Source organism: Pyrus communis, chromosome 3, assembly GCF_041283825.1.
Source record: "Pyrus communis isolate YQ-2024b chromosome 3, ASM4128382v1, whole genome shotgun sequence".
Taxonomy (NCBI): Eukaryota; Viridiplantae; Streptophyta; class Magnoliopsida; order Rosales; family Rosaceae; genus Pyrus; species Pyrus communis.
In genome coordinates, this window is record NC_142567.1 from 10,665,442 (window position 1) to 10,681,268 (window position 15,827).

The window sequence follows — 15,827 nt, forward strand, 5'->3', positions numbered from 1 at the left end:
CAGAGATTCTAATATGCATGCTCTTGGTGTCCATTTCCAGAATCTAACGAAGCACTCCGGCGAGTTTCTGTCGAATCTGAGTTGGGTTTGACTCTCATTCGCCTTATTCTGTGTTTGGGTAAGTTCCTGAGCCTTTAGGATAATTTTCCTTCGATTTAGAGCTAACAAACCTTCGATTTGGACTCGGGGGAAGGCCCTGATCGTTTTCTGCAGATTCTGGCAACGGCACCAGCGACTGCCAATGGAAATCTCCGTTGGACTTAACGGCGATGTCAATTGTGTCGTTAGACTTAACGGCATATTCTCCTCCACGTCAACTCTGTTAACTCTTTTCAGCGACGGCAAGTGCGACCTTTACTCGTTGAACCGTGACGGCAAGTAGGGTGTCGCGTTCACTGGCGACGGTGGCCACACAAGTGCGCGTGTTTTCTGGCACGTGACGATGCATGGCACCACCGCGGCGGCACGTGGCCTATGCATGGCGCCGCGTTGCTGAAGTACGGCAATGCATGTAGGACCCGAGACCTAATTTTGGGTTTTTTTGGTGTTCTAAATCACGTGGCGCTCTCTGTTTGTGCAAATTCGATGTCTAAATGATAGTTTAAATGATTACTCAGAGTTTCCACTTTAAAGCTCATGCTAGTAATGGATCAACTAGATGCTACTTCATCTGCTTGCTATACATTTTGAATTACCTTGATTATATGATTAGTATTACTTTCTTTGATATGACAAGCGATGTGATTTGAACTTGGCTACGTAAGTAGTTTTTACTATATATGAGATTTCAAAACGAGGTTTATTATATATTTAAATGATTTTAACTAAATAAGCTTGATCCAGCTTTTGTTTTTTACCCCTCAGGATGTAGCGTGAATAAGGAGAACCCCAGAGGTGACAAGCGGGCTTGGCAGTGAAGCGTCCATCCTCTTTACTCTGGGTGATGATTCTTTACTGCAATTTTTTCTAGTTTGTAATAACTTATGATCATATTTTCGATTACGCAAAGCACTGACTTTTATGTGTTTACTGTTGTGTGAAACTTCTAGCTGCTCTAATGTTATGTGATAGTAATGGGATCTTATCCCTGTACTTGTGTCCCCAAGTGGGTAGGTTGATTAGGGGACTTTGTAGTAGCTTTTATTCTATTAGTAAAGAACATTTTGGTTCAAATTCTCTCACATCACAATTATCTTACTATGGCTTTGTCATAATTATCATACTATGGCTTAGCTATTAAGTTGGCTTGAGATGTCATCTCTCAATGGGGTCATGTGGTCAATTTAGTGATAACTAGCACATCACAACCTCGTAAATTGTGTTATTTGCGGTCGGGGTGTGTCAATGTTAACGAGCTATAGTTGTGTCAATGAAAAGTGACAAATCATTCAACAAAAATATTCTAGTTTTGGTTATTCAGACTACCCAAAAAAAAAAAATTGTTAAGGTGTGCAAAATGAACACAATTTTACGAAGTGTAGTATGTGCATAACAACTTAAATAAAAAATTCAACAGGAGTCGATCAAGTATCTTTCATAGAAATAACAAAGTATATTGCCATTAATGATAATTGAGAAGGAGGTAAAGGTAAAGCATTATATGATCACATTCACCCATCTTACACTAAATCCAAGCTTAAAAAGGACATACCTGATAAAATCTCAGTTAAGCATATCATAGGCTCTCTCTAGGTCCACCTTGAAGGCCATATCCCCTACTTCCTTTTCTTTTCTTTTATTTTTTATTTTTTATTTTTTATTTTCTGTTAAAGTTTGAGAACAATACATGAGCAATCACAATATTATCCTTCATTGATCTACCAGGTGCAAGTGCACCTTGGTTTGGAGAAATACAAAGATTCAGAATAGGCTTTAATCTCTTAATAATGACTTTAGTAATTATTTTATAACTCACATTACAAAGACTTACCAACAGTTTCTGGATTTTCCCCTTTGGGAATGAGTGCTATATTTGTATGATTTGTCAGTCGGAGACTCGCATTATTTTTGAAGAAATCCTTCACCATACTGAAAAAACAGAGTTCTTAACTGTATCCCAGCAACTTCGGTAAAAACTAGTATACAACCGATCAAGGCCTCGGGCTTTTAGTGCCCCAATACTATTTACAGCATCCCAAACTTCATCTACAGTAATTGGGGAGAGTAAAAAAATTATTTTGCTCCTCATTTATGCAAGGCTTGATAATACTCGCAACTGTAGACGTCTCATTAGTGCTAGGAGGGGAAGAACAAGAAAAACGCAGTTTAAAATCCTACACAAAAACCTGTTCATGCCCCTCCCCACGACACCACCATAATCCATTCCCATCTCTTATCTTATTGTTTTCGTTTCTTTTACTTCTAAATGTAGAACTAAGATGGGAAAGCTTTTTTGAGCCCACATTACTTCCTCCTCTCTTAAAACTTGGGACAATTCATCAATGATCTGAGCTTCAGTTTGTAATTCATCATTACTGTTTATGTTATTGTTACCAATGGTATTAGTATTCATAACTCTCTTTTGAACCATGTTAAGCTCGTTAGACAACTTATTTACAAACTAATTAAATTTAGGATGCATTAGCCGCATTGCTTCAAACTTGGGAGGTCACACTACCATTGACATACAAGCTGAATCAACTGCACACGTCGGTTGATCCTTGAAGTGAAGCTACACATGTAGCAATGCAATAAATCCATCTTCCAACCGCATTCCATTCAAAACCTCTTCTGAAGAGTCAAGGTTCTAAGCAGGCATGTCTTCAAGAATATCTACTTGACTGTGCTGCTTCTGACCCTCTAGAAGATGAGTTGCCATATGATCTCGGAACCTCTCCCCATTGTCGCCTACTGCTGCTACTTTTGAACATCTGATGGCATTCTAGATGTGCTGCTTCCACTGCATTTCTTTTGTGCATTCCTCATCTCCTCCTCGGTGCCATACCTTGCACGCTGCAACATGAGTAAAATAAACACCACAATTTCTTAGAAAGTTGGGATTTTATCAATTTTGTGAAACAGAATACCCAAACAATAATCACTAGATTATCATTGACCAGAATATGAAACATCTCACTGGTCTCTACCGATAAAAGTTTAAAACCCATAGCATATCACTATCTAAGAGGAAAAGATCTCTGATAACTCAAATAAGGATGATGGCAGTAAGAACAAAAAAGTACAAACTTTTTTCAACAAAAAGGTGCTGCACAAAGACTTGTTTATTTGAAACATAACCGGAAAAAAAAAAAAAGAAAAAAAAAAAGAAAGCATTATTGCGAAGAGTTTTGAGACCTTGGTTGGGTCTGAAAGTACTGCATATGCCTCCCTAATCATTTTAAAAAGCCTGTCAGCATCCTTGTGCACGTCTTCTGCTATTTCCTTCCAACACCCATTATCGCTCCTTGAAAAGAATTGACCAGCCTATAAAAGAACATGTTAGACGGTGAATAGCAGTAAGCAAGCTACAAATCATAAAATATTACATACCTTGTCAGGATGATGTCGAAGTATAGCATTCCGATACGCCTTCTTGATTTCTGATGCCGAAACAGATGGTTCAACTCCCCTACCATTATAGTCGAATTAACTTAATGATAGTTTCAATCAATTATACTCGGAATTAAACTGCCTTGAAAAGCTACACCTTTTCTAGGAGAATCATAAACGGCAAGTGTAAGTATTTCTTAGATTCCATGGACTATTCTTATCTGCCTACAATCCAGAGCATGGAGCATTACCAAAGAGCTTGTTGTAAATAATTAATTATATTATACCAAGGAATTATCAGCAAGCAGCTTCGGTCTAAATTTTCATGATAGCACAAATTCGAGATCAAGTCTTTGACAGTGTCCTCCCTGCTTCAAGCATAGGCTCTCCTATACACTTCACCGTAAAGCCAGCATTTATTGTTCGTTTTTTCAATTGCTTAAATTACCATCTGGAGAAGTTTTTTATGCTTGGCAATTAAACCAACAGAAGGATACTTTACCTATTGTGAACAAGATGGAAGTCAATGAACCACCCATAATTTTAAAAATTGGTTTCCTCAGCCTCAGCCTCAACAGTTACAGTTAGTTACTCAGTACACCCACCCGAATGTATAACAACTCAGCCTCAACAATTATTTAACTGGATAGTCTAGCAGCATTCGTGTAAACGTCCTAAAGAGGGGCCAGTTTGCAACCATACGCCAGAAACAAATATAGGTGCAGATAAACTTACAGAATAAGGTACATATCCAAGGGGATGTCCTTTCTGTCTTTTTCTTCTATTTTAGAAAGATGAAGACGAGCTTGTCTCAAGACATTTGTGCCGCTAATGGATCTGTCAGATGCTCCACACAGATTAGTTTTTTCCTCTTCCTGCTTAGCGAGAATAGATACCCGTCTCCGAAGATCTTTAGCGGCTTCTCCATAATCTCTGATCATCTCGTATAATGTGGCTCGTCCAGAAATAGCCTGCCAAAAGTATAAAAGAAAACAGGAATTGACATAACATACTACAGGAATGACACAGGAAAGGCAACTTTGTAAGGAATATGCCATAGGAAAGGCAACTTTATAGGACCCAATCAAAGAAATTTATTGTTCTGAATTGCAATATGCCACAGGAAAGGCAACTTTGTAAGGATTGTGAAAGCGGTAAAGCACCACCTACTACAGGAATGACAACTTCATTGTGTTAGTGTAGTCTTCTTCCATCCCCAACATAATCGACCCATAGACTTCAAATTTTAAACGTTCGTAGACAAGCAACCACTTATAACTCAAGAGGCTTAAATACAAAGGTTCACAAGGACCAATAAGTACAAACCATATAATATTTGACAACTCTGCCAACATCTTGTACAACATTCTGAAAGTTCAGGTCACTCTTTTTCAGTCTAGCCCGTTGGCATCACAAATATGGGAGGCAAACAATTCTAATCCATATGTCTATGTTAATGTTCCTGATTACTTTATCCCGCGCAAACAGTTCATAACAATTCCATATCCTTACGAAAAATTAATCACCAAGGAGCATTTCGGTGGTCACATTCATTCTAAATGTGTAAATATATTGCCTGTGAAGCACATGTAAGGGTATGTTCTACACATCTATCCGTTGTTCATTGGAGATTGGAAAATGATATTCACGCTATAGTATAACGTAACGCAATACATGAGGAAACCTGAGCAAAGCACACCAGATTTTTAAAGTCTATAAATAAAATCTAACCCTGGAGAAGCTGCACTTTGAGGTTGATATAAACCACAAATCAAAGAAATGGGAGAAATTATTAGTTAGAAATTAAAAATTATAATGGATGTTGAAAATGGTGTCAAAACTGAACTGACTGAAAATTCCTTCATTTTAATCTTTTATCCTGGGAAGACCTTCTAAGTGGAATGAAATACTCGTATCTAATATATCTTAAATTCTCAAGGGTGAACCCAAAGGTAAAATTCTTGAATATCTTCATCAAAATTTGACCACAAATTTGAGAAGTTCAAGAGACTGCAATCTGAAATTAAAACGTGACATTCTTGGAAACTTAGATGTTTGTGCTTTGCAATTGAAATAGAAAGTTCTTCTTCTTCTTCTTCTTCAAAAAAAAAAAAAAAAAAAAAAAAAATGAAGAAATAGAAATGAATTAAATGCTTTAAGATTTCCTTGAAAATTAATGTGTTAGACAAGATCCATTTATTGCATTTCCACAGGAAGAAACCGCATAAACACACAATACACATATTCCAAATGCTCCCCAAAAACAGGTGGAAAGCTGTGTCACTAAGAAAATACAAATTGATTAGAGGTACTAATACACTTAGGGCACATTGATGGCTTGTCCTAGACTAGTTGCAAGGATTGGCTTGGTTGGTTCTATTTAGGCCCCACATTTTAAATAGCCTAAAATAAGCCCACATAGAGAAGTCATAATCCAGTCCTAGTCCGGTCAATCAAACGACCCCTTAATGACCTAATAAGACTACTAGTTTGTATATCTCTGATATCAATCAAACAGGGATATAAAACCATGAGCAATGCCATATCAAAGAATCATTAAGAAAACTTCAGCTTTGAACAAACCTTTAGATAATTTCCATCAAGAGCTATAGCTAGACTGCAATCAGCAATAGCATCAGTAATCCGGCCCAATGCTTTGTATGCAACAGCACGATTGCGAAAACAAACAGCTGTAAATGGACGTGATTCAACATTGCAGCACAAAGCAGTAGTATAATGCTCAACAGCTTCAGTATGTCTTCCAGCCTGAAATGCTTCATTCCCCGCAACCTACGATGTACAGTAACAAAGAAGAAAGTCACTACATAAGCAGCATGTATGTATATGCAGTAGAGCATTTCATATTTTTCAATTAAACAGTTAATGATGAATAAATTAAGGGAGCTGTTATTGACACTCCAAATAAGTCAAAAGTACAATTTTTCCCTTTTTATAAGGGAGGAGTAAAGGATGACCTTTGTGGAGTGCCAATAACACTTCCCCAAATTAAACGCATCAAATATTGGAAAAACAAACTAGTAGACACTGAAGAATGCCAAGCATAAACTAAAGTACAACCTTCTTTTACCCTAGCACCACTTGAAAAAGGAAATATTGTTCGAGAAAGTGATTGGTTTGTAAATATATCTGCAATCGAATGACTAGAAACTACTATATATCTCAAAAACAAAAAATTAAAAAACCTGTAGGCAGACATCATAGCAAGTGCTAACATATGAGAAAGTTCCACCAGGATAACCAATGAGGTTTGATAATTGGCCTTTTAAGTAACAAATACACTCTTTGTCTATAGGTGGAAAATGACACGGTTAAGAAGGTCCCATCTAGTTTTGAAAATACTTCATGTCTTTATTTGTAATTATATGTCGGCAAGACAGCTGAAGAGGATCCTGCCCAACTTTCTTTAATATGGGATGAGGTATGAGTTCAAATATTTCTACTCAATTGTGACATTACATGTGCACCTAGAGACGATTGTACAAGTCAAGAAACACGGCACAGACTGAGCATACCTTATGAGACAGAAGTTCACGTACAACGAGAACAAGGGGTTCTGATGATTGCAGAGTTTTTCTCCAATTCCTGGACATTCGCATAGTGTTAGCAACTTCAAGCAACAAAAGCAAACCTTTAACACAATTTAACATCTAAAAGTTACCTATATGTGGTAGACATCTTTTCCTCATATTTATCTAGTGTACCGAGACCCTCCTCGAGTTTTCCAAGATAAAAATAGGATTTAAAAATCATACGGCGCCGCCAGAGTCTGAAGTAAAAATACTTTGAGAGTTCGGAACTATCTGCAGAAACGAACTGGTCATTGGTATCTGCTGGAAGGTTGTTCTTTTCCGCAGAACTACGGGTCTGCTCACACAGCTCAATCACCTCTTCATACCTCCGGGCCTGCTGGGGAATACAGAAGTCAACCCACAACTGACTGAAAATCGTAGTAGCAAAAACCAATAAAAGAAAATACATAATTAAATAAATCACTAACCGCAAAAAGAGCCTCCGCTTTCATTTCAAGTAATTTTTCTGAGCTGGAACTTATTACCAAAGCTTCATCAATAAGTTGTAAAGCACGCTCGGCATTAGTAGATGTTTTCCATAGCAAAAGTTCAGCAGAAATATTCAGGCATTCAGACACTTTCTGCCAGCAATTAAAACCCCAAATCAGTTTGTATACAAACACTTCTCCGTAAAAATCCAATGGTTAAAACAATGGCTTAAGATTTGATTGATGTTTTGCAGGGATGATCCAATTGAGACATAATATAGATATTTCAGATCATTAAATACAATGCAGATAGGGATCCACAAACGATCCCCATTACATGCAAAACTTGGCACGTGTGTACATGTATGCAACATAAAACTGTTATTGGCCAAAAAATAATAAAAGAAAAATGTATATCTTAACCTGAAGTATAAAAAACGACCTCTCAAAAAGAGCTAAGTTATAATGTTACATAAACCAAGACTTAAAATATAAATTCATTTTCACTGCTGCTAACACATCATAATCCCTACACATTTGAAACTAATGTCCAAAGAGCTGCCCATTATCTAACTTGGTCCCACATTTCATCTACCCCCGTTCCCACAGTAACATGGGATAGGATACACTTTTGCAGAACCAGACCTCTCAAATTAAGATACAAAAACCTGAAGACTTGAAACCTAAATTCATTTCACAGCGGCAAATGCATCCATCCTTATTCGAAACTGATTTGCAAATAGCGGAGCTGCCCAGTATCTAACTACGTCATAATTCATCTAGTCCCACACCCTTGTATTCTTTAAAATTCTTCTATTACGCTCCACCCAAATATTCCAAAAACTGCCAGCACAAAAGCAACCCCATAAAAATTTAGCTTTCCTCCCCCATCCTGAAGCCTCAAACTTGGTACTTAGAAGCTCAAAACAACAATTTGGAATAACCCAACTAGCTCTAACTCCCTTACACAATTTCCATCACAACTGTGCAGAACAAGAGCAATGGAGAACATATGATCCACAATCTCCTCCTCACATATACACAAAATGCACCAAGTGAGGAGATATACAAATAAAAGACCTTTGCTTTTGAATTTGAGATTTAGGAGAGTACATGGAATACTATAGTTCAACCTTCAAGCTCACACTGCTTTGATCCTATATCTCTCAAACTAATTACAGATATATGCTCTATAAAAAAAAATTTACTGGCCTGGAGGATGCAGAATGGTTATTTAAAATTCCCAAAATTTCATTATAATATCTTGTTTATAACACACTTAAATCCACTAAAATACTCATCTTGTCCTTCTTGTCACTGTTCAAAACAGCAAAACAGCCCCACAATAACTCATTCTAATCCAAAAGTAACTCGGACCAAATTTAAATTCACTGTCTACCAACAATACGAGGTCCTTACTCAACAATACATTTTTCAGACCTCCATGGCCATCCTCAATTGATACCAACTTGAAAGTATAGTTCCTCTAACCTGTTCCACAGGGTTTTACTTGTACAACCAAGTTATAAGAATTCCTGACTAAAATTTCACAACCTCCCATATAATCAAGTATCAAACATGAGCAACAATAATTATGAGCATATTTGAAATCTGCAACGCCTTCAGACGAAATAATATATTCAAGATGAAAAGAAGGAAATTAAATATAAGTTAAAACCCTAAACAGATCAACACTCCAACTTTGATCCCTTTTTCCCATGTCTTTTCTCTTTACAAGCCAAAATAGGGGTTTTACAATCAGAAAATTCCTTATTTCTTCTTGGCTCAATCACCCTACAAACTATGTGGTGTGCAACTTAAACTGTTTTTAAGAAAACGAGAAAAAGTTTCAGCATTATCAGGGTTCAGATGAGTACTGTATTAACCAATTTCATGTACACAACATAAGACTTAGAATTTATAATTTACACAACGTACGACTTGGAATTTATAAGTGATGTTAAATGTAGACTATGGTGAATCCCATGGAAAGCAGTAAGATCGGGTTTTTAATTAATTACACTACCTGTGCTTTTCGTAAGCCATCAGAAGCTTCTACTGCAATCTTTCGGTCCACAAAGACATCATTTGCCAATTGCAGGCACCTCCTAAAATTGTGTGAAGCATCTTCAACTTCCCCAAGAGCAAGATAACAGCTTTAAGAATTTTAAAACGAAATACAATTAGGGAAGGTTATGTTGTGTGAAAAGAAAAGCAATTATGAATTTGTGACTGAAAAATTCTATGCCGGAACTCAAAAATCAAAGCGACAAAGCACATTCAATAGGAAATGCCTAATCAAAGACCAGCAGAACAACATATGAAAATTATGTGAAGCAGAAATTTGAGTGCCAGTAAAATATCTTACTTAAAACCAGACGATCCAAGAACAACAGCACAATATTGTACAAGTAATGGTAAGTAGTAGACACGGCATTCGTGTCGTGTTTCTCGTGTTCGTGTCGTTTTCGTGTCATACCCGATAGCTTAACGGGTCATCTCGTTTAATACTTGTTAAAGTAAACATTAATATGACCTGATCCGAAATCAACCCGTTAATATTATCAGGTAATATGACCCGACCCGTTACCCGTTAAGAAAAATATATTTTAAATCAATAAAAATGAAAAACATAATTTGACCCAAAAAAATGTACACATAATACTAAATTAGTATGTAAATACTAAATTTTGGAGTTGACCCCTTCATGAAAGTTGTAAAGCTTTTCATTACGAGTGATTACATTTTTCACACTTCTACAATAATTATTATTAATTTTATTAATTTTGAACTCAAATAAATAAAAAAAAATTGTTCATGAGATTTGGAGGGTTTTAAAAATCTAAACGACCATGTAACCATCGTCTAAGCATTGAGAATGCAATTATGAATGTTTATTATGCTTTCACATCTTTCAGACTTATACATTAATGATTATGAATTTTGTTTATTTTGAACTCCCTTAAAAATACTATTCATGAGAGCTTGTATGGTTTTAAAAATTCAAACGATCATATACCCATCATCAAAGCATAAAAGATGTGACTACGAGCGTTTACATATTTTTCGCACATGTAAATTAATTATTATAATTTTTTTAATGTGTTTGGTATTTTTAAATTACTTGATATTTTTATTTTTAATGTGTTTTATGAATTTTAATCTCAATCTTTGACTATAATATCCTATAAAAATAAATAAATAAATAAAACTTAAATTTTAAAATTTAAAATTTATATAGAATAATAATTAATAAACAATATATACATATTCATTATATCTATTGTATTTTATAGTAAGCTTTTTTTTAGTAGTTTATAAAATTAAAATCATCAAAATAATTTTTTTCTTATCGTGTCGAAACAGGTTACCCTCGTGCCAGTCTCGTGTAAATCTGTTAAGAATCCCTTATTAATGGGTTATTATCATGTGACCCGATAATAACCCGATTAGTTATCGTGTTGACCCGAAACCTGTTATTTTTGTATCGTGTTAACGGATCGTGTAAGAAATTGTTAGGACTAGTAAGTAGCAAAAGTCTAACAATCAATTGTATTAAAATTGAACAAGAATTATAGCAAAATTTTAAAATTTTAAAGTCCATTTGACTTTTGTTATAAATATATATCCAACTATATATAAATTTCAAGTGGTTGGGTTGTAAATTCCAAAACTTCAAGGTCTAAAGTAAAAACGCACTAGATATCATGAAATGTCTGCGTAACTCATCCTAGTTTATGTCGGAAAGTGAGATCAACAAAAAAAGAAGCTGCGTTAGCGCAGAGGTTCATACTGGAAAGTCAAAAGAAAATATCAAATAGTAAAGAGAAAATACTTACTTGGAAGCTCTAACCTGCACTTTCAGGAAGTTGGGATCAATTGCAGCAGCCATCATACAGTCCCCAAGTGCATCTCTTATTCTTCCAACAGTCAGACGTGTTGCTGCACGGTTGCTATAGCACAGCATCAATGCCCTAAGACAGCTTCTAGATGTCTCATTTCTAGAAACGCAATTCACTCCTTGTGTGTAGCAGTCCTCAGCTTTAGACAGATCCCCATTAGAGTATGCTTCGTTTCCCCTGGAGGTGTATCAAATTCAACAAAAAGAAGCTCATCTTTAGTACAGGGCTATATTACTCCACTCAGAGGTCCAAATATAACTAAATGGGACATCAAACAATGAGTTTTAAGAATAGACAAAGATGACCTTAGTCGCCACTTTTCACATGCCTCCTGAGCTGCGGCTGCTTCAGCAGACAAAGAAATAGATTCTCGCTTTACCGGACTTTTCTTTTTCTGGAGGCGTTTTGATGCAGATGCTTGACTTTGAGCAGCGGAAGAGGCAGCTAAGGTGAAGTTAGACCCACTTCTATTTTCTGAACTTCCACCATCAAGCACGGCAGGGTCGAGTGTCCCAATCAAATCAAGGATAGCAAGAACGGCCTGCGCAGGAGACGGAACAGACGGCGGGTTTAGAGGACCGTCGACGCTTCCAGAAAATTCCGAAGGGAAAGCAGCAGAGTCCAAGTTCCGAATCACATCGAGGAAGGCAGGGTCGCGATTCCTAATACTATTAAGCACGGCGGGGTTGAGTGTCCGAATCCAATCAAGGATTTGAGGATCGACGCCTTCAGGATGTTCCGATATCCGTCTGGATCTGAAGTACTCATAAATTATGGCCAGCACTGACAATGACAGCGGTAGGACGATACGCGCCGCTGAAAACATAGTTTTTGTGCTGATGGCGGCGGCGGATGCGGTGGCGACGGTAGCTGAAACAGGGTTGCTAGGTTTTGCTGTGAACTTGCAACTAGCAACTACATTATGGATGAATTAAACAAACTCTGTCATAGGATCAAAGTATTAAATCAAAGTCCGCTTTGTCTAGACGCATGTTTGGATTGCTTTTCAATTCCAAAGCTACTTTAGGAAAAGTGGAGAATCTCATCTATGCTTCTCCTTTAATATAATTTATGGGTACCGGTCCACCTTATTTCATTTGATGCTTCTTCAACATCGAATTGTTTAATCCTAATTCACTTTGTTCAGGTTTTATTGAATTACAATATGGGTTTGCAGTTCAAAGTTGATTTGGGGATTTTAAAAGTGGTGGACAGGCACAAACAAGAAGGCAGAATTTTCAAGGCTTCGGCAAAGGAGGTAAGACTATCATAATTTTCCCCAGAAGATAACCAAGAAGGTTATTCAACCACACACACTGTTTGTTTGATCTCTTACTCCCCATTTGCTCAGCTTTCTTTTGTTGTCTTTTTGTTTTTTTTTTTAATTTTAAACTTCATATACTTAATGTTTTGAGTTATCTCATGGACAGGCACAAACAAGAAGATAGCCTTGGCCTCTTCTAAGAGAATGTAATCCACACGCTGAAGAGAACCAATTCTTCTCATAAATATATTCTATTCTACATTAGCTTTCTTTGTTCTGTTAATTGGTACTTTTTATCTATTTGTATTGTTCTTTTTTATTTCTCGCTATTTTTTTTTTGTCTGCATAATCCGCGTATTATTTTGATAAAAAAAATAGCATATTATATGGGGTTTTATGCGGTTGATATGATGTTTGATTGGTTTCTTTGTAACCAAAAATTGTTTTCCCCTGGCCCTTAACGATGGAACACGGCCCCTTCTTTTTTGACGCAGTCTTTGAATAAGGTCTGAGGTGATCGTGGGGTGCAAATTACTAAGACTCCGAGACAACGACGATTGGGATGAAGATCAGAGATGCTCAAGTATATATGTTAACAACTTGGCATTGTAAGTGTTTATAAATTCCAATTTGTATTACTGATAAACTATATATACCAAATGTGATTAGGACATGCATGGTAAAGAAAAAGTTTATCTTTGCACAATACAATTAAATTATATCTTCACAATTACAATGGAAAAAAACTAATGCAAAATCTTCACAATTACATTTAACATTTCTTACTATTTAATTTTGTAAACATGATAAAGTCCTAAAAAGTTATGTTTTTCGTTTTCACTTTGCGTAACATTTAAATCATTACTTTACGCAAAGTGAAAACGAAAAACTGAATAATTTTTTAGGATGTGCATGGTAACGAAAAAGTTCCTCTTTACACAATACATTTAAAATATATCTTGACAATTACAATGAAAAAAAACTAACGCAATACACATTTAGGGGCGCGTAACGCCCGTGATGCAAAAATGCGTGCATGCGGAGAGGCTAATATATTCATAAATGAAACAGACAATAAACTTAAAGTCAAACTGAAAATTATATAATTAAATTAATCTGATCATCCAAAACCGCCTTGGCTTTTTTTTTCTTCAGAAGACTACATATTTATACATAATGGGCAGGTGCAAAAAGACTAAGTTAGATGATTGAACATAATAAAAAATTGAAAATAATAAGAAATTGTTGTGATGGACACAAACACAATTTATAAAATAATCACTTAAGAAATATAAGAATATTTAAAACAACACATCTTTGGGGCGCGTAGCGCCCGTGATGCAAAAATGCCTCTCGCACGCACGTTAGTGCGTGCAGAGAGGCTAGTAGTCAGATAAATGACTTGCAGGCTAGGTCTTCGTAAGGATTAAAATTTCAACTGTTAAATTCGATAACCATAGATAACCGTCCGAATGAATTGAATTTGAGTTTGAAAATTCGGATATATTTTGGTATGGGGCAAAACTGTAAATATTATTCGGTTATGGTTTTGGATATGGTTATAAGATCCCGAATCCATATCTGTATCCGTACCCGAATCAAATAAAATAAAATATAATATTATATATAATATTAAAATATTATATAATATATGTGTGTGTGTGTATGTATATTTATTATTGACCGAATCTTACTTTGAGAATACAAAAATTGCATTGTGTGAATTGCATTTTGTGGCAAAGTTCAAAAGTTTTGATATGAATCAAAATCTATGATAATTCAATACCTATGGGAGATATTAAAGATCAACCAACATTATTAATGTTTAGCTTTATTTTTTATGCTCCAAAAGATCCATTAATTAAATCATTTTATACATCAAATATTTAATGACGAAATTAATATTTATTAAATTATCATGCGTCAATTAGGCGAATATATTTTTTGTATTGATAAAGATGGATGTAACCGTTAACCGATGGGGAATCCGTTATCCAGTGGGTATGGTTATGGATAATACCCGATGGTTAATTTGCGATTATGGATATGGTTAATTTTCGTGGTTATGGGGATGGATATAGCATTTCCGTCCCCAAACCGATTCATTGCCATCCCTACGTGACAGTATGTTGGAATTTGATTCCTTCTCATTCTAACTCCTAATTAGTCTAAACGGTCATTCCAATTCCAAATTAGTAAACATATCATAAATGTGTTTTTAACTCTCAAACGGAATTTCCAACTTATTTCTAGTCGAGTCAACTCTCTTTACCCTCCAATTCCGAAGTATGAGAGCAACTAGCCAAAAGCAAAATGATCACAATTGGAAACATGTTCAGTCTAGTCATAATGGTGGAAAGAACCAGTGACTTTTGATTTTTTTTTTCTTCAGAAAATGATCCCTTAGATGCAGTTGAACTTTAACACAAGGAGTTCTACACTTATAAGGGATGAGGAAAAGGTGCGAGTCATTCGTTAAACTACCTTAGCAACGTATTTGCTAATGTGAGGTATCAAATACTTGTGTTATGTGATAGTAATGGGATCTTATCCCTGTACTTGTGTCCCCAAGTGGGTAGGTTGATTAGGGGACTTTGTAGTAGCTTTTATTCTATTAGTAAAGAACATTTTGGTTCAAATTCTCTCACATCACAATTATCTGACTATGGCTTCGTCATAATTATCATAGTATGGCTTAGCTATTAAGTTGGCTTGTGATGTCATCTCTCAAAGGGGTCATGTGGTCAATTTAGTGACAACTAGCACATCACAGCCTCGTAAATTGTGTTATTTGGGGTCGGGGTGTGTCAATGTTAACGATCTACAGTTGTGTCAATGAAAAGTGACAAATCATTCAACAAAAATATTCTAGTTTTGGTTATTCAGACTACCCAAAAAAAAATAAAAAATTGCTAAGGTGTGCAAAATGAACACAATTTTACGAAGTGTAGTATGTGCATAACAACTTAAATAAAAAATTCAACAGGAGTCGATCAAGTATCTTTCATAGAAATAACAAAGTATGTTGCCATTAATGATAATTGAGAAGAAGGTAAAGGTAAAGCATTATATGATCACATTCACCCATCTCACACTAAAACCAAGCTTAAAAAGGACATACCTGAATTAATCTCAATTAAGCATATCATAGGCT

General features: G+C 35.7%; 1 protein-coding gene and 1 long non-coding RNA gene across 5 annotated transcripts; one reads left to right on the forward strand and one right to left on the reverse strand.

Moving 5' to 3' along the window:
* Positions 1–2,434: 2,434 nt before the first annotated feature.
* Positions 2,435–12,383, reverse strand: LOC137714860 (uncharacterized). 4 transcript variants are annotated; one of them, XR_015960716.1, is made up of 12 exons: positions 11,715–12,383; positions 11,347–11,586; positions 9,534–9,663; positions 7,508–7,660; positions 7,169–7,413; positions 7,023–7,092; positions 6,073–6,279; positions 4,225–4,460; positions 3,490–3,568; positions 3,295–3,423; positions 2,797–2,952; positions 2,435–2,659 (listed from the first exon to the last, which is right to left on the reverse strand). XR_015960716.1 is itself a non-coding variant. In XM_068454017.2 (11 exons), exons 1-11 carry the CDS (start codon positions 12,233–12,235, stop codon positions 2,857–2,859), a joined length of 2,109 nt encoding a protein of 702 aa, XP_068310118.2. In that variant the 5' UTR covers positions 12,236–12,367; the 3' UTR covers positions 2,435–2,856. The 4 variants fall into 4 exon arrangements, 2 of the variants coding, with proteins under 2 accessions (XP_068310118.2, XP_088547124.1); XR_015960715.1 differs by having other exon boundaries at positions 7,169–7,416; positions 11,715–12,367; XM_068454017.2 differs by having other exon boundaries at positions 2,435–2,952; positions 7,169–7,416; positions 11,715–12,367.
* Positions 12,384–12,530: 147 nt separating this feature from the next.
* On the forward strand, positions 12,531–12,990 carry LOC148697926 (uncharacterized). The gene is made up of 2 exons (XR_015960717.1): positions 12,531–12,667; positions 12,840–12,990. It is a non-coding gene; the product is annotated as an uncharacterized LOC148697926 (long non-coding RNA).
* Positions 12,991–15,827: the final 2,837 nt, after the last annotated feature.

Excerpts from the sequence above, each read along its gene's own strand:
- LOC137714860 (XM_068454017.2), bottom strand. The coding sequence starts at position 12,235 with ATGTTTTCAGCGGCGCGTATCGTCCTACCGCTGTCATTGTCAGTGCTG. Across the intron at positions 9,664-11,346 it reads GTGCAGGTTAGAGCTTCCAA|CTGTTATCTTGCTCTTGGGG; the intron begins GTAAGTATTTTC and ends AAATTCTTAAAG. Across the intron at positions 7,093-7,168 it reads AAGATGTCTACCACATATAG|GAATTGGAGAAAAACTCTGC; the intron begins GTAACTTTTAGA and ends GCGAATGTCCAG.